This window comes from Larus michahellis, chromosome 7 (assembly GCF_964199755.1).
Source record: "Larus michahellis chromosome 7, bLarMic1.1, whole genome shotgun sequence".
NCBI classification, from domain to species: Eukaryota; Metazoa; Chordata; class Aves; order Charadriiformes; family Laridae; genus Larus; species Larus michahellis.
This window is the reverse complement of record NC_133902.1, coordinates 24351026-24373563: the sequence shown is the minus strand read 5'-3', so window position 1 is coordinate 24373563 and position 22538 is coordinate 24351026. Positions and strand designations below refer to the sequence as shown.

At 39.9% G+C, this 22538-nt stretch overlaps 1 protein-coding gene across 1 annotated transcript in view; it reads left to right on the top strand.

The window, feature by feature from the left end:
* Window positions 1-22538, top strand: part of STAT4 (signal transducer and activator of transcription 4) — a 44527-nt gene that overhangs the window by 5705 nt on the left and 16284 nt on the right. Inside the window, exons 4-11 of the mRNA XM_074596214.1 lie at window positions 12148-12246; window positions 13040-13132; window positions 15047-15125; window positions 16747-16832; window positions 17730-17881; window positions 19111-19269; window positions 20136-20228; window positions 21082-21141. Coding sequence (XP_074452315.1) covers window positions 12148-12246; window positions 13040-13132; window positions 15047-15125; window positions 16747-16832; window positions 17730-17881; window positions 19111-19269; window positions 20136-20228; window positions 21082-21141 — 821 coding nt within the window. The remainder of the gene's footprint in view (window positions 1-12147; window positions 12247-13039; window positions 13133-15046; window positions 15126-16746; window positions 16833-17729; window positions 17882-19110; window positions 19270-20135; window positions 20229-21081; window positions 21142-22538) is intronic.

Sequence of the window (22538 nt, the reverse complement as noted above, 5' to 3'; positions counted from 1 at the left end):
TCTTCACATCGCTGCCTTTATTCTAAAGTTTTTACCAAAACTTGAAGTGGCAGCTCTGCGTGCTCCATGAAATTTGGCATACCGACACAAGTAATCAGGCCTTGGGAACATACGCGTGAGTTTACATAATAACCAATGTAAACATGGCCAGAATGAAAGCCATGTCCTTCAAGTCCTGGTGTATTTGGAAATTATATTATGATGTGCTTGCCGAAGAGCACAAAGCAAAGGAGGCTTACTCCAGAAAAGCAAGAGAAGGGGAGTCTTAAGTGATTTCTGATTAAGTGGTTTCTCAGGTGGCAAGGATCTGAGTCACGATTCCAGAACAAGCCAAAATGCTCAGGTGTCCCCATTACAACTGTACAGCTAGGTTACAGTCACCATATACTAGTTACAGCAGCAGAAGGGCCAGCATCAGAGCTGGTCTTTTCCTTCTCTAGATAAAGCAACAGTAAAGGTCCATGTGGAGTAGCCTAACCCACCATTTTACTTGATTGCTGCCTCTGAAAAGAAATGCCGCAAATGTTGCGATGTTTTCACAAGAAAACAAGCGCACCAACTTGTTTTCTCTATCACCCTGCAGCGCTGTAAGGCCCTGACTTAGCAAGCGGTCTCAAGCAGCAACGTCCTCTGCTCCCTTCGGCTGCAAAGGCCTGTAGGTTTGCGGTCTAAAGCGTTGTGAACTTCCCGAGAGGACATGTGTGATGCTGGAATTATACCGCTTATTAAAAAGGATCTCAGTCTTGAGCTTTGCAGTAAAATGTTTCCAGCTGAGCAAAAAAATACAACAGCTTGTGAGTAACGCCGACCTTTCTCGATTGTATCAAGACAGCAGAGAACCTGTATCTAGATAAAAAGCTACTCATTCAGTTTCAAAATACACATGCAAACTACCAGATACTGAACAGCGCTTTCGCCTTTAGCACTATCACGCACAATCTATTCTGAGTTCCAAAATATCTATAGGCTGGAGTAGGACCAGACTCTTGCAATGGTTTGGGTTTGTTTTTTTTTTATTATTATTATTTTGGATAAGGCAAATAATGTAAACGATGTCCTAAGAAATCTGTCACACAGGTATTTTGGATTTTTGTGTCAAATATTATGTTACAACTTTAATGTTTAGAACATAGATGATAAATGCATTTTCAGCCAAAGTATGGGCTGCATGTTCTACAGAGCTGCACAGGCAGTCTCCCGAGCTTCAGCTGTTAAAATTATTTCTGTATTGTTAGGTAAGTACATCAGGAAAAAAAATGCTACAGTAGTTGTAATCAGCTGACATCCTATCCTTGTTATTAACTATCAAGTATTATTACAGGACTATGATGCATAGTATGGACAGTATCTGCTGTAATGTCCTTAAATTTGAGTATGCAAATTATGTAATTACAGGCCTAATTTTTTTAATGCATCACTGATTTAATTTTATATGAGGAGTTTAGAACTGGGCATTTGGCTCCCCGCTCACAGCTGGATGCACTTGCAGATACCTAACTCTTGCAATTTGAGCTAATTTGTGCCAGTTTCATGAGACAACACTAGAAAAAGGTGACTGATGTACATGGTACAGCGCCATGGTCCCTTTTGTCCCAACGTACCACCCAGAGAAAGGGAGACGGGAAGGGTACGCTTTAGAACTAGCGAGTTTTTTCACCGTCTTTGATGGAGGAAAGACTGGGTTCCTAAATAGGAGAGGAAGCTGCATTTGTAAACACCTTTTCATTTCTAGTGACTCTGCGAACAGTGTTGGTTTGATTTTTCTCTGAAGGTTAGTTACCACAAGCCCACCTTTATCTCCGCTTTGCTCTCTAGCGCAAGCACTTTGAAATTTCACAGTTCGCTCCTCTTCCTTCCCCTCTGTACTACACACACAGACATACAGACACATGTACAGCGTGCACAAAGCCGTTCAACCTCAATCCGTGATCCGAGTGCAATGTTTGTGCATTATTTTGAACCAAATTGTGTTACAACTTTTAGTAATGCTTGTCCAACTAGATAATGCTGGAAACCAGCATTTACCACTAACTATGCAGAGTAATATGTTGAGCTGTGGTATAGCTTCCTAAATACTATGACAATAGCAATAATAAAATAATTAAAATTAGAGAACGCACAAAAGCCATTCAAAAGCAATCTGTAGTTCCTATCAAAAAGCAAAATGAGGGACTATTGTTTAATTAGAAATACAACTGTATTGTTAATGAAGCGCAGCCTTAGAAGAGGAAGCAACGCGCACTTTACAAACGGCTTGTGCAGCTCCTTGCTAGACAGCAAAGGACTTGTTAGGATCAAGATTCCTGGTGCTGTTACTGAATCTAGAGAGAATTATGCCTATGAGTTACCAGCACCACAGCCAAGCACACTCTATCTGAAAGATCTCCCTGGGATTCACTTTTGTTATAAAATGGAGAAAATGTTCTATTTGAGCTTCACCTGAAACATCTTTACATAAACTTCTTAGTTGCTCCATGAAAATAATGATGAAAGTAGCGTAAGAAGTGAGAACTCACCTGCCTCATACTTGCAATACGAAACTTTGAGTGATCTTGGGCATTGCGAAGGGCAAAGAGTACAAGTTTTAGCAGGGAGATGGGTCTGCCTGGCACCCTTGCTTTTAGGCCACAGGGATGATCCTTGGTTTCTCACCATTAGAGAAATAACTACGGAACGTGGCATTTCTGCTCAGACTGCTGACATTTCCAAAATTATCTTGAGGCAAAAAGAACCACTGACCAGGAAACATGCAATTTGACAGAGTTACAAGCACTTGAAAAAGTGCTGAGAAACTTGGCTACGCAGCTGAGGTTACTGCTAGCTCTCAGTAATTTGCTTCTCTATCTATTTCTTGCTTTCATTGAAACATCGCTTCTTGACATTAATCTGGTATAAATGCACGTATTATATTAAAATCAGGGTCAGCGTTTTAGGTTCAAATCCTTCATATTTACTACTTACATTATTATTACTTCTCTAGTCTAGTAAATCGGATTCATTTTTATAGCAGAGCAGCCTTTTGTTGCTGTGCTCTTCAGCGGGAGACAGTACGGCACAGTCACTTGCTAAGGTTAAATTCTCTGTCTGTCTTCCTGCAGAACTCCTGCTCCCCCCAGCAGCGGTTCTGGAAAGGGATGAGGAGAGAAAATGTTTGGAGGCAGTGGAAGAAACGGGGGGGGGAAACTATGTCTACGCTTCTCTCTCCTGCTTAAAACCTAGATGGAGAAAAGCAAAGCAGATTATTCAGAAGGAGATGGTTTGTGCTGTTGCCATGACAACAAAACGTAAAGGGCAGATGTTAAGCCCAGAAGAGCTGCCTAGCACTTCTAGGAACCAAACTGCAAGTGCCAACAGTCTACACGACCTTAGCCCATAAACAATTACATCTCGATTTTCAGAAAGAATGTTTTTAAATGACAGCATACCTGTCCCTGCTGTAAGCTCCTGTGCCATACCTGAGGAGATTTAGTATACAAAATGACTGGTGAAATATAGAGACATTCCTGTAGCTCAGGCACTGTCCACGTTCCCGACTCACATGCCAAAATCTTTGGTTCAGGGAGAGCAGCCGGGCTGCGCTGCACCAGGGGAGCCAGGGCAGGGGAGGTTCGGAGTAGCCTGGGATCCAGAGATGGCCACCATACCCCAGTGTCCCACCACTCCATTTAGGAATGGTGCCAGTGGGCGATTGCCTCTGGGTCTCTGAATAAGCCACTGGTGTTCTTCCCTCCACACTCCAAGCTGGAAATTTGGGGCACTCCGCAGGTGCCTGCTAGACGAGGTGTAGCTCCGTGGGCTGCAGCCTGGCCCGTGCGTGGGCTCAGGTGAGCTCCCAGGAACTGAAGAGGCGCTGGCTGTGCTGCGCACTGCGAGGGGCACACCACAGCGACATCGGGGAAAAAAGCAGAAATTTCCAGAATCATCCTACTCGTAATTGAAGCTCTCATTTATGCTGTAGTCTCAAGCTAACTTTTGAAAGCAATCCCTTCTCGCTAATGGCAACATGCATCTGTGTCACATCGCTGTTTACAGTATTCAGGGGAAAATCTGATTACATAAATCTTCCATTATAAAAGCGAAATAACATATTTCAGGAATAAGTAAGAGGGGCTGCTCTGCTCATTTACCATTGAAGCCTGAGTTAATGAGTATACTGTGTGCTCTGGGGAACAATTTGCTGTAAATGATGTATATTCATTTAATACTCACAGCAGATTCTCAGGTGTTGGTGAACTTTAGCCGCTTGCCAGCCCTGCAGGAGCCTAAGATGAGGGGAGGGAGGGCAATGGGGATTCTGCCCGTACAAGCAGGTCTGTGTGCACGCCACTAACACCTTGGGGGGTGCTTACAAAGGGAGAGGTCAGGCAGAAATCACCAGATTTGCCGATTCACACCACCCAGCGAGCTTTTGGAAGCACTATAGTTATACTATGGAGTTGGGAAATAATACTTTCGGTTCATTTCTTTCTCGTACACAGACCTACTTTTTAATGGAAAGATCTGGAATAGCATCTGAAAGTATCTTCTGTCAACTTAATCAACATATATTAACATTATGGCACTTCTTTCCATATAAAAATCACCCTGTTCTTAAGTAGTACAAACAAAGAGCGTCTTACTTTACACGATGCTACTTAAAACAGTACCGCAGTAGTGCGTTCCTGATTCTGTTTCAGGTTCTGGGTTACACTGCCCAGCTTGTTTCCATCTGTAACGAGAAATGAACATCTTTGTACTTCTCCAGATAGAACTAAAATGAACATATAAAGTTTTTTTTAGTTCAGGTGACTGTTTACACAACTCACTGTACCAGAAAGGTACATGCATGAGGGATCCTAAGATTATTTATTTCAGTACATCAAAGAAAATGGACAAAACAGCATTAGGTCTGAAATAGGACATTCCAGTTGGTACTTCACAAACAATTCTAATAAGCACCGTGCTGAGAAACAGTTGCGAAGAATGGAAACATAGCCATTGATGTTTAAGTTGCAGTTTCCTGTTAAACCTTACAACAGGGTGAGAATGGAACAAAATAGAGAAAGTTTCTAATACACCACAGAAGATCCATTTCAAAATGTTATTTACATGTAATTAGCGCTCATGGAACCTGCCAGATCAACAAAGCGACAAATTATAGTAGGAAATGTGTTTTGAACCAGTGTGTCATGCTGTCTAATACAATTCAGATTGATTTTTCAGATTAGCATCTTGCCCCGAGTGAGCTTTCCAGTTCAACCATTAAAGCCGTTTACAAAACATTTTGGCGTACAAATGGGAAACCCCACACAGAAGTCTGTATGCTAAAGCAGCTACCTCTCTGCCGTTAGCGATCGCAGGCGGGCAACTGCACATCAGCTCATAAAGATTTTTATAAATGATTGATATAAGACCAAAAAAAAAGGTTACTTATTAGAAATCAAGTATTTTTTAGTTCCTAGCTATTACTTAAAGAACACAACTTTTAACAGTTTACAAACATTTAGGTTTGGTTTTGTAGAATAAATAAGAGTTAACTTACAAACAGAAGTAAAACCACCAGCAAACAAACTAAATAGCCTCTTGTGGGCTTTGTTCCTTCTGCAGTATTAAGGGCCCGGTTGCAGTCAAACATCTGCCCAGGAGATTAGTTAAGAATACTCAGGTCTTTGTGTCCAGAAGATGGAGGGGGGAAGGGGGGGAATAAAAAAAATCAATCCTCTCTCTCCTCTGCTCTTTTACCCTTTTTCATAGGGAAGACTGTAATTTTATTTATCCTGAAACAAATCTCATTTAAATAAGAAGCATTGCTACGTTATTCATCCCCCCTGGCAGCCCAGCTCTGCTGTCCGATGATGAGATCTACAGATATATGTTTTCTTCTGTAGCTGTAGCTCACCCTACCTGCTTAGAAATCTGCTGGTTCTGTAGACTGTTCCTCGACTGGTTTTGGTGTCTGCTGGGAGGGACTTGGCAGTGGAACGTGGGGGCAAACTGGGCCATGGAGAAAAAAACAAAAAAGATCTCTGTCTTCACAGCTCCATTCACTGTGCTTTTACAGCTTTGCCTGTTGCAATTTGGTTGCACGTGCCCTAAAAAAATAAAAAAAAAATAAAAAGTGATGTTTTGGAAGTTATGAATTACATGATACGAGAAGAGCAGAACTACAACACTACAGACCTATATATTAGGAATTCCCACACATCATAGGAGTTGTCTAAAACAATGAGGTTGGCTTTAAGTTCTCTCACGTATTTTGAGAGGGGGAAGGGGAAATCTAAAAATAAAAGTCTATCTAAAGAGCAGCCTGCATAGACAGTGTCACAGGTACTTCCTCTTAAAGACACAGATAAAACAGAGCCATCTTTCTAGTAGAAAAAAATATTTTTAAGTCAGAATACTGCCTGTTTAAATACAGGCTTTCAAAAACCTCCCAAGCACTTTGCCTATATCAGGGTAAAACAAGGATCTGCTCTTTCTTTGTATTCTAGTACTGTCTTTGTCTTCCTGGATGCATAAACAAAGGTAGAAAACAAATCAAGGCAAAATGTTGTTTGTCATATTTGAAGGTGAAAATGGGAAATAAGTCTGTATGGTTATGCCTTCCCACCCACGCATTTCTTTGAGATACACAACTATACCAAAGGTTTTTTTCTTTAAAAAAAAAAAAAAAAAGATAGGCAAAAAGGGGTTTTCCTCCCTGTTTTTTAATTACATGAAAGATGAGATATCTGCTTCTCTAGAAAGATGCTGAATATCAGACTTAGTGAAATAAGCATATCACAAGTGAACGACAGGGAAGGAAATGTACTTTTCTTGACTTTGTAATCCTGTTTCCTATCTCTCCATGTCCCACACCTCGCTTCCATCAACTTTAAACATTCATTCAGCTTCAACAAATACATCAACGGTCATACTAGGTAATGGTTCCACGCCTCAAAGTAAAGCTCTTATTGTATAAAATCAAAAGGCTCAAGCATGGTTTTTCTAGCAGAAAAAAGAAAAAAATACAGCTGATGATTTTGATAGTTTAAATAACTTTTTTTAAAAATGAAAGAAAGAAAAGAAGAGAAAAGTGGGGGAAAACCCAACAAAATTCTGAAGCACTTTTTCAGAATTAGAAAGCACTAAAACCTACTCAAGTTCTTTTTAGGTCACCTTGAAAGCCAGGATATAACCAGGTAAACCCCTGACTGACTTTCTAAAGGTTCCACAGCACATCCTTCCGCTTTACAAGGAGAGACCAGCAGTCACTAATACCTAATCCTCTACTTTAATCACTGAAAACAGAGTCAGGATACTCAAGTAGTGCATATATAGTATTCATTTATAGATGTGCGCAGTACATAGAGACCTTTGGTCTTGAAAAGAAAGCTGACCAGTATTGCTGTGGTTGGGAGTGATCCACTTCGTGATGGAGCTGCCCACAGGAAAATAAGCTAAATTTTGGGAAATGAAAGAAATGGGAAGAAAAGAAGAGTAAGAGAATGAATCTCTGGTTTAGATTTCTTCATTCATCTCAGGAAAACCTACTAAACCTGACAGTTTTTTGGTGTTCTTTTTAAAAGTACATGTATTTTAAAGTGTCATAATATGCATTTTAAAGTTTCTCCACAATCTTACAACTTACAGAATCAAATCTTACACTTCCCCAGCCACTGTTTCATGCATCTTAACATATACCAAATAGTCCAAGTCGTTTTAAAATTTGGCCAAAGGATCTCAACTCTGCACACTATAATGTATAAATTGTTTTGGCAGAAATGCCTCTTTGTTTTTCTTCATGATCTAGTAAGATTCCATCACAACAGATGTCTCTGGAGTAGAGAGAGTGCACGCTGGGCGGTGGTAGGAAGGTTTTCTCCCACGGAAATGTCATCATCATTCCAAGAAAATTTTCACTTGTTCAGAATGAAAGTTTAATTTCCCCCATTTGCTTAAATTTAGCATCATGCTGGTAGTTATTGAGAAGAAGCCAGTCCAAGTAAGATCATTTGTTGATTGTTGTAAAACATGATATGGAAGACCTCATCAAAATGGAAGAGAGGAGAGAGAAAATTACTAAGAATAACAGTATTACAGCAATATTAGCAGATAAAACTAATGCTTCCATTTGAAATTTCAGATGGAAAGTGAATCCTCAGTTTCCCTTTGTTGGCATTTATCAAGAGACAGTTATAAGTTTTCTCTAGAAATATCTAAATTTAATAATATAATTTTGCATAACTAAATAATCCACACCCCTCTTCCTTTCCTGGCTGCCAATGCTCATGTCACATAAAGTTAGGATTTCCCCATCTCAAGCCTTTTTTTGGTTAAATTTCATTTACTTTCCAACTCATGCTGCTCTTTCAATGATAAGAAATAACTTTCAATTAGTCATTCAGAAGCTAAGGTCATCTTGAGCAAATTCTGCCCTCAACCAAAGACAAAATGGAAGTGCAGAACAGCAAGAGCTAGCAGTAAATGGATAATAAGGGACTACTGAGTGGCGCGTTCTGAAGTGTAATTACCTCTGAGAAGTATAAAATGTGAGGAGAAAAAAAAATTCGGTGGTATTATTTTGATGGAGTCAAACACATTGGTTATTGTGACTTTTAGTAATTATTGTTACTTACTAAGTTACAATTATTGAGATATTTAATGTTACAACTTATTTATTATTATTTCTCAATTTATTATTGTTGAGTTGCAATCCATCTGCTAGATTACTGCAAAAGAGGCTATCGATATAGCATATGTTGTACGAACACAGCCGTTCTAGAGAGAGCTCAAGATCGACAGAAGGGGATGCCTGCTCAGGCTGCGGCACACGGCTCAGCCCTGTGCCAGATGTCCAGCGTTCAGAGCATCTGTCTACAGCAAAAGCTGAAATCGTTCCTAGCCTGAGATCGCAAGCATTCGTACTGCAGATCCACCATCGTTCCAGCTTTTGCCTGCGGGACTGCTGCTCCAGGAGGGCAGGTGGCGGTTCTCTGTCGACCTGCTTGGTGTCTGCTCAAACAGAACCAAGGTGAACAAGCACCAGACAGGCTCAAGTACAGAACCACTACGGGCGCAGCTTATTGCTAGAGCTTTATGAGTTAGAAAAGACAGAAAGACAGACAGACAGAAAAAAAGTGAATTTCCACTTCATCTCTTGATTCAGATGGTTTTCTCTTAATGAAACAAAGAAAAAGAGAGAGAGAGAAAGAGTTTTTAAAAGTGTTGCGTATGAATAGTATCTAGAAATGCTAGGAAAGTCCCTAATAGCTGGCATGTTTTGTGGGGAATTTTAAAACATCCCGCTGTCAGAAGATTTTTTTTTGAAGCTCCTCTTCTACACAAACGCATTTTCCAGCTGCAGGAGAGGATTTTTATTTCTTCTTGATTTTGTTAAATAGCTGTTGTTTGACTCCTTTTTGTCACAGGGCAAAGACGAAGGCAACCATCAGCCCTTAGAGCGCTCAAATTCTGTTGGGCAGTGGTAAGCCCAGACTAAACACTCCTCAAGCTTTGTAGCTCCAGATAGCCTGCAGATACTGACACGTGGTACAGTCCTCATATACTAGCCATCTCTGTGGAAGGTGGGACCCTGTTTTACCAGCAAAAAAATAGGAGCAGCAAGCAGAAATTAACAGACGTTAACTGAGGAATTAATATGCACATCAGTGGATTTACACCAGTCACAGATTTCTCACCACAGCATTCATCCCAAGCCTTATTAAAAACAGGACTTTTTTTTCCTCTAATCAAGGTGCAGATAAATGAGACAGGCTGAGTGATACAACTGACTGTAGCTGAAACAAGGCTGGCCTGTTCTCCCCGCTCCCAGCCAACCTCTCCTGATTTCACGTGCGCTAGTCCTTAACAACAGATTCATCCTTTGCTGAGCAGTTTCAGTCCACTAAAGAGCAGGAAGCCCGTTCAGCAAAAAAAGTGAGTGGTTTCCATCCCAGTTAGCAATCTGGATTGGCTCACTAAGGAGTCAGACGGCACCGGACTGGCACCAGACAGGGGCTGGCACTGCACAGCCATGAGCATGATGACCATTATTTGCAGCAATTAATTTGCTCTGGCTGTTGCTGTTGGACCCTACCATTACCTTACTTCTTCACGAAGCTCCACTCCACTCTTCACCTTTGCAGATAGATCGTAGCCATTTCCCACGTTCCTGTATTCTCTTCCCAGAGTTACAACCTGACGCTACGCAGGAATATGCTCAATAAAGAGGACTGTGGATATATTCCCGGACCTGAAGTACAGTTATGCTGAAGGAAGTCTGCAGTGAGAACGTGGTTACTACCCCCGTAGCCAAGGGCAGGGTAGAAAGCGGGCAGGGAGGAAAGAGTAATGGCAGATCTTTGGCCCTGTCATTGGACACGGAAATCAGCAGTGTAGCCTTAACGTTAAATCCCCCCCGCGCTGCCCAGCAAGGAGCAGGCAGGGAGGGAGCGCTCAGTGTTTCAGCTGAGATACAGTGTGGCCTGGGGTAGAATTACTCACCACTTCTTCTTTCCAGAGAAACTCCTAAAATCACAGTCTGGTTCCTAACTCCCGTTCCTCAGGGTAATCTGTACCAACAGATGATTGCTGGAGTAAAGCACCACCCTGAACTGCTTTTGAAGAGATCAAAGGAGGTACAGCACTGGGACTATTTTGGGTGTGAACTGGCTGCACTGTGGGGCATGTACTCTATTTGTCCTGAGAAGACTTCAGAAGCCCTAGAAACCTTAGAAGGCTTAGTTTTATTGCCAACAATGCCTTCTCTAGAAGGGAACATTCTGTACATCAGTTATTGAGTTTTAGGAATCCTATGTCTTTCACCTTAGTCTCCACCTGGAGAATACAGCATGGTATTTCATAGAATTGCCCAGGCTGGAAGGGGCTTTTCAGATTTAATACCGAGAAGCTCAAACCAAGTCCCCATTATTAAAATTACCATTTTAAATACAATATTTCTCTACCTTTTAATTGAAGTCAAAACCTATTATGAAAAAATCTTTCAGATTACTTAGATTTCATGCAAAAGTACCCAGGAGATGATTCAGTTTTGTCTGTCTGGTAAAAAGTGTTAGAAATATATGTCCACTGTCATAGTAATAGTTGGAATATAGAAGCAGCATGTTCACATTTCTATCAGGTGTGTTCACACCCTTGTTTCGAATACAACAATTGGTATGAGATATCAAAGGAAAATACAGCATCGATTTAAGTATGTATAAGCTCATTGTGCCACATTCAGAGAAAGCAAGAATAAATGAAGTTCTGAATGCCAGCAAAATATGATGAGAATAAAAACTAATCAGAAAGAGGGGAAAATAGAACAAGTACAAAAGTGGAAACCGCACAGGAAAAGAAATGAGCTGGATAAATTCTAATGAATGGCCGAAAACTGTATGAGCACTAAATAAAGGGCATTTGAATGAATGATATGTGAATACTGAATAAAAGGCATGAAGGATATTGAGAAACACTGAACGAATACATCACCATGAAAGATGTTGCTTGAAAGTACTCAATCATTCCAATTTGATAAATACAGCACAAACCAATATTTGTTCAAATTGTGCCCAGTCCTCAATCATGCATCAGCAATTCTGCACCTTATTTATGGTGGTGTAAAAATAGAGACATTTTTTGGTTCTTTGGCTTGGGACAAGAATTGCTTCTTCCTTCATCTTAGGCGCATTTGGTGAAGGAGAAAAATTGTTTATAGACATTAAAATCTAAGCCTTCTGCTTTTTGCTGAGGAGGCTTTTCTGCTTGCATCATTACCGTATTGATATGCTTACAATTTTTTGTTGGCAGAACTGCTACATGCTAACAGCAACATCCTATCGAAAATGGAAGACATGATAAAATCGCGCACAGAATAGGCTGACAGGAAAGCCCTTTCAAAACAGCTGTGTTAGCAGTGGAGCAATTTGATCTTCAAGTGATGTACATCTTGGAGTTGTATCTTTATAATCTCTGTAGAATGTTGTTAAGAATGTTTTATGACAACGGCACTAACTGGTGCTGCACTGCAAGGCTGAACCAGCACTAAGAAAGGTCAAGAACAATAGGGCAGTCTTTTCCATCCGCACTGAGCTGCAGCTCATAGACACTGAGAGACGTTGTTTCTGATTTCCAGAGGGACACCCTGAATTCCAAATTTTTAAAAGTTGTATTTACTTGTGCTTGCAGGGCAAGTATCATGGTAATCCCATGCATATAGCAGTAATCATCTCAAACTGTTTAAGAGAAGAAAGAAGAATATTGGCTGCAGCTAGCATGCCCGTACAGGTAATGAATTACATTTCATTAATCTGCTCCATGTTAATCTGCGCACGTGCTTTTAGGACCAAATCCTGCCCTCTCATTCCACTAGAGTATTTGGGTGCACTAAGCGTTACCAAACTTGCCCTTTAAACGCATGTTTGTACTTCATCAGTGGCTCTACTGCTACAAACATTGCTATAAGTGACTTCTGTGTCACAGCTAATCTGCAAAGACTTAATCTGTGGGAAAGGCTTTAAAGAGATTATTCGTTGCAAAACAGATGTGTATATTTTAAATTATGCAATGCATTAATTCATATTAATTATGCAATGCAAAAGAGATTCTATCTCATATGTTGCAAGGCATTGATAGTTTTTATGTTGTTTGAAGAAAGAAACTCAAAAATTACATATAAAACCTATTTTGGGGAAATCGTTACATAGTTAAAACCCAAACAGAATTTTTAAGTCGAACGTGTTCTTTTTAATCACTTGTGGATGTAATACATGTTCCTTTATGAGTCCTGTGACATGGGTCTTTTTCAGAAATCTAATAATCTATGTTTCAGTTTCTTTAATTTACTAGATGCTCAATGTTTGCAGTATACCCACACCCTTTCACCTTTTGGATTTCAAATTTAAACCAGCATGTTTTTCAAATGTCTGGAACTAAACTAAACAAATTTGTCTGTTTGCACCAGTCTCCAGCTGGTTGAAGATGAACTTCTGAATTCCCTCTCTATGCTAGAACTTGCAGTACGGTTACTACCACTCATTATTATTACTTATCCAACTATTATCTGTTCAATGTGTCCCAGGGGCCGCTGGAAAAGTCTCTGCAGAACTCTGTGGTTTCAGAACGACAACGAAATGTAGAACACAAAGTGTCGGCCATCAAGAACAGCGCTCAGGTATTTTTTTGTCCCATTTTCTGTTTATGCAGCCACGTTTTTCATACGGACATATCTTTCAGCTGGGTAGCACAAATACTTTTGCTAACAAGCTGTGCCAACCATTTTCCATTATTCTGAGGACCTCAGTATGGACTAACTACTTAGGACATACCTGGATCCTCAGGTTTTTACAGCCGCTCTGGGTTCAGCGTGAGAGCTACCTATTTTAAAGCCATCACATATATCCCTATGTGAGGTGCAGGCAGGCCACTGAGTGCAGTAAGAACATACCTACCATCTCTAAAAGATGTAAGGTTCAGTAAATGTATTTCTGCAACTCCACCTCTTTTAGTTGGGTCAGCAGTAACTAGCCTTCGTGACCTCTGAGTCACGTACCAAGATCTTTGTAAAGCTGAAGGCTACGTGACATAATGACATGTTTTGCAGACATGAGGGGAGAAGAACTGTGGGAGCTGATGGTAACTAGCCTCCAGGAGTTTCCCGTACCATTGCAGGGCAGAGCTGGGCTGAGCCAAACCTATAGCTATGTCCCATAGCGGCCTTGAAAGCTCACTCAGAGAATACCTTCCTGTTCAGTTCAAGGCAGGATAAGGATTCAGGTTACCTCCAACCTTTCTGCTATCCCAGCCCCACTTTCAGCTTTGCAGCAGTCTCAATGTAGAAGTTACATTTGAAATACCTGTCCATATGCCGTTCAAGAGCAACACTTCTGGTATACTGGAAAGATGCCCTAGTAGCATTCTCTCATCAGCATCTCCCTACATGGGGAAGAAAGGTTAGAGAGATGAAACCCTTAAAATGATAAAGCAAGCTTTAGGAGAATGTGATACTAGATCTCTATCTATGTAAAAAGTTACAAGATAAAAGTTGCAGAGCAAAAGCAGACAAAGCTGCAACTCAGCAGCCTACCATGCTGCTCCTTCTTCCTGTGTGGGGAAGTGCAGCCATCCCTGAAATACAAGAAATGAGAACGATTTCTAGATACAGGCTTTTTCAGCCATCCCTGAAATATGTGAAAATGAGAACAATTTCTAGATACAGGTTTTTTTAGTAGGTAATGAAGTTGAGCACAGAAATCATCCAGCTCCTTGTGTATGCAATTTCATACCTTGCACATATAATTTAAAATTTTAGCCTCCAAAATAAAGAGGAAATCTCAGGAAACTAAAAAGGATTGTTTACGAGTTGTTGGCAGAATCAAGGCTTCCTATACACAGCACAGAAACAGACCACCAAAGTAAAACAGATGATTTCCTACAGTTTTATTTTTCTTCTTTTGATGTGTCTTTTTTTGAATTATCATTGTTTGGTTACTAGAAAACACCTACAATTTTTGCAGCATGTATGAAAACAAATCCTAGCAAAAAGCCAAAGCAGCAGAAATGTTTCATTTCTTTACCCAAATTATTAAGTAATTTTCAAACTAAAGTCTCTGAGCTCTGCTCATGTCTCTGGTTCCATCTTTCTTGGCTTTGCACACCCCATTCCAATTTCCATTGAAGTCAATGTAAAACTATCCATTTGCTCTGCTTTAAAGTTCCAAGAAGAGAGTTACATTAGTGGCATAATAATTTCAATTTAGCTCATGCTAAATGTAAACATTCCTACTTTCCACTACGTCATTGAACCAGTAAACAAGAAGTGGTTAAGCTCTATCAACTGTGGGAGAGAGAATAACAGTTGGCTTTTTGAACAAGTGAAATAAATTTGTAGTTACAAATGCGCATTTGTAATTCTATTGTCTTTTTTAAAGTTTATAAGTTAGTAAACCAGAGTTCCCAGAACTGCTTAGGGATTTTCAAATGATAGGAAAGGGAAATACTACATTATGCATTTGTCCATTACAAAACAAATTCCTTTTTATGTCACTGCGAACACCCAAATAATTTTACTTTCTTTTCCCGGGGAAAGATGACTGACCAAGATGTCAAATACTTGGAAGACTTGCAAGAGGAATTTGACTTTAGGTATAAAACAATACAAAGCTTAGGTAAGAGATTTTATAATAATTTTTAGATTCTCTAGGAAATGGCTAATTCTGCAGCTAGACCCCAGTATCAGGGGGTTTTGTACATTACACAGATAATATACGTAAACACAAAAAATGGATTTTTAGTTTATATGAAGTTATAGTCTTGGAACATAATGACTCTTTTGTGGTTAAGAGAGTAAACAGGATCTTGACGAGCAAGTATAGTTATTTTCTATAATCTGCATAACGGCATGAAAAGTAGTAATTGTCTTAATTTAAAGAACTTATTTTTCAATTTCCTCACCTTTGACATGGCCCTTCCTTGGCAGGATGTGGAAAAGCCTCTTATTTCCCCAGAGTAGAGTTGTGCAAAACTGAACTTTTAGCCTCTAACTTGGCTTTCTGTTCTTTTTTGACCGCAGTGGTGATAACCAGCTGGTAAGCACTCTGAATGCATGTTTGACCAGCCTGTGATGGTTGAGATCTGCACATGGCAACAGTCCTTGCATGATCTTTTTCAGAAAAGAAACTGAGGTCCACTTGTGTCTGCTCACCTATCTTCATATTATCTCCCTTTGAACATGCAAAGATATTGGGCTTGAAATGTCCCGAGTTCTTAAACATGTCAATCCTATACGTTTAAGGTTGGATATGGCCACGCAGTTGGAAGAGATCAAGTTTAATGAGTTGTTAGTCACCAAGCCAATCATAATTTTTTGACCACACAGATGATCGAAGCCTGCCCCACTTGCAAAATAAAACATGCTTACATAAATTACGTTCAGGGCTTAAAATTTCACTGTGTCAACAAATGCTCTCCACCAGCAGAGCCAGCTTGCAGTACCTTACACTGCGCATGAACAGTTGCTGTGGCCGAGCTGGCAATCGGTTGCTAGTCTGCCTCTATTGAAATATCTACCCTGACGGAATGGGAAGATGTCAGTCCAGAGCTTAGCAGACACAGTTGGCACCAGTTTCTTTTTTGAAGGTAGCATGAAAGATGCAAGAAGAGCAAAAGGTGGGGGAAGGTGAGGGCGGGGGAAAGAGCTGTATATGAAAGAGTGTGGGGCAAGCTTGGGGAAGCTTGAAATTAATGCATGCTCCAGAGAAGGAAAAAAGTTACAGAGAGGGGGAAAATACACACTGATCAGTACTCCTGGCTGCTGAAATCCCCACGGCGATGAACACTTTATCTCCGTTTCAAATGCCTAACCTTCATTCTCTCAGCCAGACACGTAATTCACATCAAGTCCAAAAAGCTTTAGTCTAACTGCTGACACCATGAGCATATTTCAGTAGTGCACAGATCAATCACTGATCCAAAACAGATGTAGCTAATACACGAGTATACACATGAATAAGAAATGTATAGATTTCTAGGTATCGTCTGTGTGGTTTTTTTCCTGTTCCACGTACACATCTGAAGAGTGGAGTCATAAAACCTTATCTTAAACTTATACTAAAGTTAGTCCGTTCAAATGAAACACACTATTACATAATCTACGGATGCCTGCAGTTCATTTTTCACCAGTTCATGCTGCAGACTGGTCGTGGTTTTTTCCCCTTCCTCCCTTTATAAACACGCACACACGCCCACGCATGCATTTATACTGATTGGTTTTTTTTCATCCCCCTGCAGAGCAGAGCGACAAAAACAGCGCCCTCATTAAACAGGAAATGTTGGCGTTGCAGGCGATGCTCAATACTTTAGACTACAAGAGAAAGGTTAGTGACATGTTTTGTCATTTGTGGTTCGTTTGCTTTCTCCCCTTATTCCCACGTTGAATACTCAAATGCATATGCGTGCCTTTTTTAATTCTCCTCTCAGAAGAATAGACAAATAACAGGAGTTACAAATTGACAAAAGGTTTTGGGTGGATGTGGGTGATTTTGACTAGCAGTTAAGAAATTGGCAATTAGTAATGGCTCAATCAAGGATATGGTTCTGCACAACTTAGAAGGGAGGTGAGGGTATCACTTCACAGGATGTCTCAGGTACTGTGCAAAATGGATAACTTAGTTGGCAATATATACCTTTTAAAGTAAGCAAAAAGTATTCAAAGTAAATGTAATCTAATAATTGAAAGAAAAAAACAAAAACAAAACAATCCACCAATGGTACCTTGCTCTGTTCAGTGACCGAGACTTGCAGATATGACAAATATTCCCTGACCACTTCTTTACTGGCATAGAAAACAGTACGTTTAGGCAATTTGTTTGAGTCATGGGCTTTTTACAGCTAAAAGCAAACAAGGAAGAAAAAAAACAAAACAGAGCACTGGCTATGATACAAAACAAAAGGAGGACTTTTTGACCTTGACAGTACTTGTAAATGTCAACTTCTTGGAGGTGTTATGCCCACAAAGAATGCAACAATCCCCCTTTTCCCATCCCCAAACCCACAAGTTTTACTGAGGAAGAGTTCATAGAGACTTAGGATTAATGTCAAGTACAATGGGTGATGAATCCAGTCACCTCTAAATCAAAGAGACTACAGCTAAGGGGCTAAATATGGTTACTTTCAAAGTAATTGAAAGAAATGTAATCGGCACTTTGACAATAATTGCTGAATTTTGTGGCTGTTCCCCGTGGTCAGTTTGTGACATCTTTCCTATTTTACAGGAAGTACTCAGTAAAATAGGGCGTGTGATTCATGAAATCGATATGCTTATGAGCAACATGCTGACTGAAGAGCTGCTAGACTGGAAGAGACGGCAGCAGATTGCCTGCATTGGGGGTCCTCTCCATGGCGGGCTTGATCAGCTCCAGAACTGGTAAACTTGCCTTGAGCTTGTGTTTCCACTGAAAACCACAGGAAGTCTGCTGCACATGAAATGATCTTTCCTTTAGATCAGTTACCTCGCAACAGCAGCAAATTCATTAGCAGCTAAGCAAGTAAATAACAAAAATACAATTTGTTTTGGTGGACAACATTTGCTGTCCAGAATTAATAACATTACAGTGAACTACTGAGCCTGAGCCCTGGCAGTCAGTCATTTTTTGGTTTGACAGTTGTTCCAGATACATGATACATACCCTCTTGGGAGTTTTGCTTGAGTAAGAACCGTGCTGAGTGAGTTTGTCACTGAGGACAGTGGGAGTTTTGTCTAGGCAGGACCTGGGTAGACACTTTATGCTTTGACTCACTAGGTACAACATCACTCCTCCAGACTTCAAATACACAGGAATTGAGTGGCAGTAGTCTCTGAGTAGTAAATTTAAAGGTGACTGTAAATTTAAAAAAAAACAAAACCAAAACCAAAAAAAAAAAAAAAAAAAACCAAACCATAATGCAGACAGAGAATGTCAATGTCCTGGTCATTTCTCTCCCATCAAACTTCTCTTCTGGAGAAGGTGAAGTAAAGAGTAAGAAGAAAAAAGGAGGGAAAACAACTAAGAACTTTTTAGGTTTGAAGAAAAAGTAGTTTTTGCCTTTTTTGTGTAGTTTTTTTTCCACTTAAGTATTTTTTTTCCAATGAAGATGTTAAAAATAGCTAAAGAATGTGATTTTATACACACATACCCTATGAAACTCTTAGCAAACGTGTTTGAATTTGATTTTCCATATTGTTTTTAAATTTCTGAGAAATGCATTTCCTCAGTCTTACTGACTTTTTCATTTTATATAAATGTTATCCTTTTAAAGAGTACATTTTGCAAAAACACTAAGCCGTAGGAAAGAAATAAAATTGGCACAAGTCCCCTGTGTGTAAAAGGTCAGAACTGTGTATCTATTTCTTCTAAATTATTACAGACAGTGTTGCATTGCTGTTCATGAGACCTGTTGCGAAAATATTTATCTCTGAAAATAAAGTAGGAAATTTTGCCTGATGTATTTATATACTCCTGTGAACAAAAGATGAATGGACGTGAGTTTGGATAAAGCTAGAAAGCACCAATTGGTACTGATTCTGATTTCCCTAAGCAAGAACTTCAGTGGCCATTATGTTCTAAGCAGCCATGTACATGAAAGATTGCAAACTAATCTTTTGTCTTGCTGTAGTTTTACGCTGTTGGCAGAGAGTCTTTTCCAAGTTAGAAGGCAGCTAGAAAAACTGGATGAACTGTTGACCAGACTGACTTACGACGGGGACCCTATCCCAGTGCAAAGACCTCAGCTGCTGGAAAAAGTCAACTTTCTGCTCTACAATCTTTTCCGGAAGTGCGTAAGCCGTTCTCAATGCACATAACTTTACCCAAACTGCTACAAATTTATTGGCAACAATAAGACCATATTGTTAAGAAGAAAAAAAAAATATAAAAAAGTTTGATTCTTTGAGGATCTTAAAGACTGAGTTTCCAATATTACAAGTATGTACAGCTGTCACCAAGCTACTACACTCATGTGTAGCAGTTAAGGGATTATGGTCAAGTTCTGACTCTAGTTGAACACACAAAATCCACTTATTTCAGTAGGAGTCATGTACATACTGCTGAGAAAAGGTTGTGGGTTTGGGGTTTTGTTTGTTTGGTTGGTTTGTTTTTTGTAAGCAAAGTGACAGGTGCTAATTTGTTCTTTGTCTTTCCTCTTCCCCACCAACACAGTCTATTAATATATAAAACATTATCGTTTCCTCTTGCCTTTGTACTGGGTGTACGAGAGATATACCACAAGTGACTATCTGAAAGCAAAACATAGTCAATTGGGGTTTTTGTAAAAAAATGAAAAAAGATAAAATGATTGTTTAATTTCATTGGAGCCAGGCTCAGTGTATTTTCATACTCTGTTCTCTGGTTCTGATAAAAGTCTTCTAGACTTTTATCAGCCTGGAATTTTAGGACTATGGAATTTGTTTTGGTTTGATTTTTAACATATTCCAAATATCTGTCTCTTATGGGAACAATTCAACTGTAAATTAGACCACTGGATGATTTTGAGAACCAAGAGTTGGAATACATACCTGCCACTTCAGCATCTGTAGAGAAATAAATCTCTAAGAGACACCAGCACTTTTTTTCTCCCCTGAACCAATACAGCTGTTTGTTTATGCATATTCCTAACAATCTGTTTCACTACTTTTCACGCAGTTCATTCGTGGTTGAAAGGCAGCCCTGCATGCCCACACATCCCCAGAGGCCAATGGTTCTTAAAACGTTAATACAGTTCACTGTTAAATTAAGGTAAGGAAAGGAAATCCGATATAAACTCCTTCATTTGTGTACTGCATTTTATCCTAGGAGAATCTAGAAAGCAAAGCAGACCAACTTGTGGCAGAGATCCTTTTGACTCCAGGGACACTTTCTGGGAGGGGGATAGAAAGGCCCCAGAATCTGTCACTTGTAATAAGTGGCAATAAAGCATAAATCAGTGTGAGGAAGAAAGGCAAATTGTGACCAGAAGTCAGCACCTTCGTAGGCCTGCAGGCATTGAATTCTTGTTTTAATGACTTTGCAAACTGAGCAAATAATTATCCACATCATACAAACCAACATCAGAATACTCAGAGCCACTTTTGCACATAGGAAAGAGAAGCATCTGCATTTTGGGGGGCTCTAGTGGTTCGATGACAAGTTCTTTCTCTCCCACTAGCTCCTTGCCTGACTTTGTGAAAAGAGCGAAGATTGGAGAGGAACTGTCATCTCAGTTCCACCCTGCAGCAAAAAGAATGCATGGAGGGTTGGGAGGTGTGGAAAGGGTACATGAAGGAGAGTGCACATACGTCTATGGTGCAGTCACAGATTACAGAAACCCATCTCTTAATTATTACTTCTTTGTTCTCTCTCTAGTCATTCCCCCAAACACATACTAACTTTTCCACATACTTGCAGGGAGGGTAGAACACCTGCTGCTGGAACAGCTCAGCTCCTCTTTCTGAGAATACAACCCTGCAAATCATGATATAATCCTACATACCTAATCTGTTTTCAGATTATAATCATTTCAGATACTTTAGCATGGAGCTACTGGTCTCTAATATTTTCTGGTGATAAATTTATTCTGTTACTATTCACTTTTACATTTTCTGTTTTGAAGGTTGCTAATTAAATTACCAGAGCTGAACTACCAGATCAGAGTGAAAGCAACTATTGACAAGTAAGAAAATTTAAAGTGAAGATATTCTCTCCCTACAGAGAAAACACAGGTTTTTCAATTGCTACTCTATCTGATGTAGAAGTTGCTCTAAAAAGGAAATGAGAAAACAAAGCAAAACAGTTAAAACATCAGGGTAATGCTTTTCTTTTTTTAATGTGGAAGATTTCTTTGTCTTTTTTTTTTTTTAAAGAAAAAGCTACTATCAATATTTTCAAATTGGAGACAAGAAGTCCATTTAAGATTTGTTTCAAGACTTAGACAAAATTCATCAGTCTGAAATAGTAGCATCAGGCAAAACCTTTACATCAAACCGTATTGCATTTATGGGATAGTTAGCTTTGAAATACCCCTTATCTCTGCTTGCCTTAATAGGCCTAGTATCTTCAATGCAGCTGCTCCAAGGACCACATGAAGCTTGTGCTTAACAAGCTAGTGCTGTAATTAGTAACTATGGCAGCTTACAGAGTTTTATCCCTACCTGAAATTAAGACTGCTACATAAATTCCCTCCTTTCTAAGGTGTTGGTTCTCCTTTGTGTTCCCATTATCTCTTAGAGTAGTCCCAAATGAGCAGGATCCCCAGGTTCTTTGTTTGATTAGAATTTCGTGAGCAAAAAGCATCTCAGAGCCTGTCTATACTACGTTTGTGAAAACAGTGTTAACGCTGCCTGGAGCAGTTCCATTTGAGTTGATGCATCTTCTCTCAGGAAGCTGTATTATTTTGAGCAATACTGAGTACTGTAGAGCAACCTTGGTTACAGATAGGTCACAGCACCCTAGCACAATAAAACACGGGGCCAGAAGACTTGCTGACAAGGTATGATTTCAAAATCAGCAAAGGTGATCCAAGTCCTCACTGCCCAACATCCCCAGCCACAGGTACTGGACACCTCCCTTCTGGCTCTCGTGCTTCTGCAGGCCTCTAAAAAACGCCTTGACCACATGGACATAGATGTCGGCCCAAAAGAAGGAAGGAAGACCCCCAGTGAGGAAGGAACAGGAGAGAAGCCAGGACTGTTTCTCTCAAAAGCTGCGTACTGTTTGATTTGCTGCTGTGCGTGTATCCCCAGTACACCATGAGCTATCTACACAAGCTTGTATTGCCCCAGAGCACAGGCATACAGGCAATTAGATAGTACTGCAGCTTTGAATACCCGCAGATCACTCCAACGGCAGGCAAAAGGCTAGGTAAAATATAGTACTTGCACCTGGCCAGATGCAAAAGTCTAACTGGACAGTACAAATCTCAGTTCTTTAGTTTAAAAATTGCAGCTGTATTGGTAATACGACTTAACTTTGACAAGGCAAATTCTACCTTCTCAATATATGTTTCTCAGTACAAGTTTTTCTCAGTACGCATTTACTGATACACAATGTTTCCTCCCTCCTGCCCCTCTT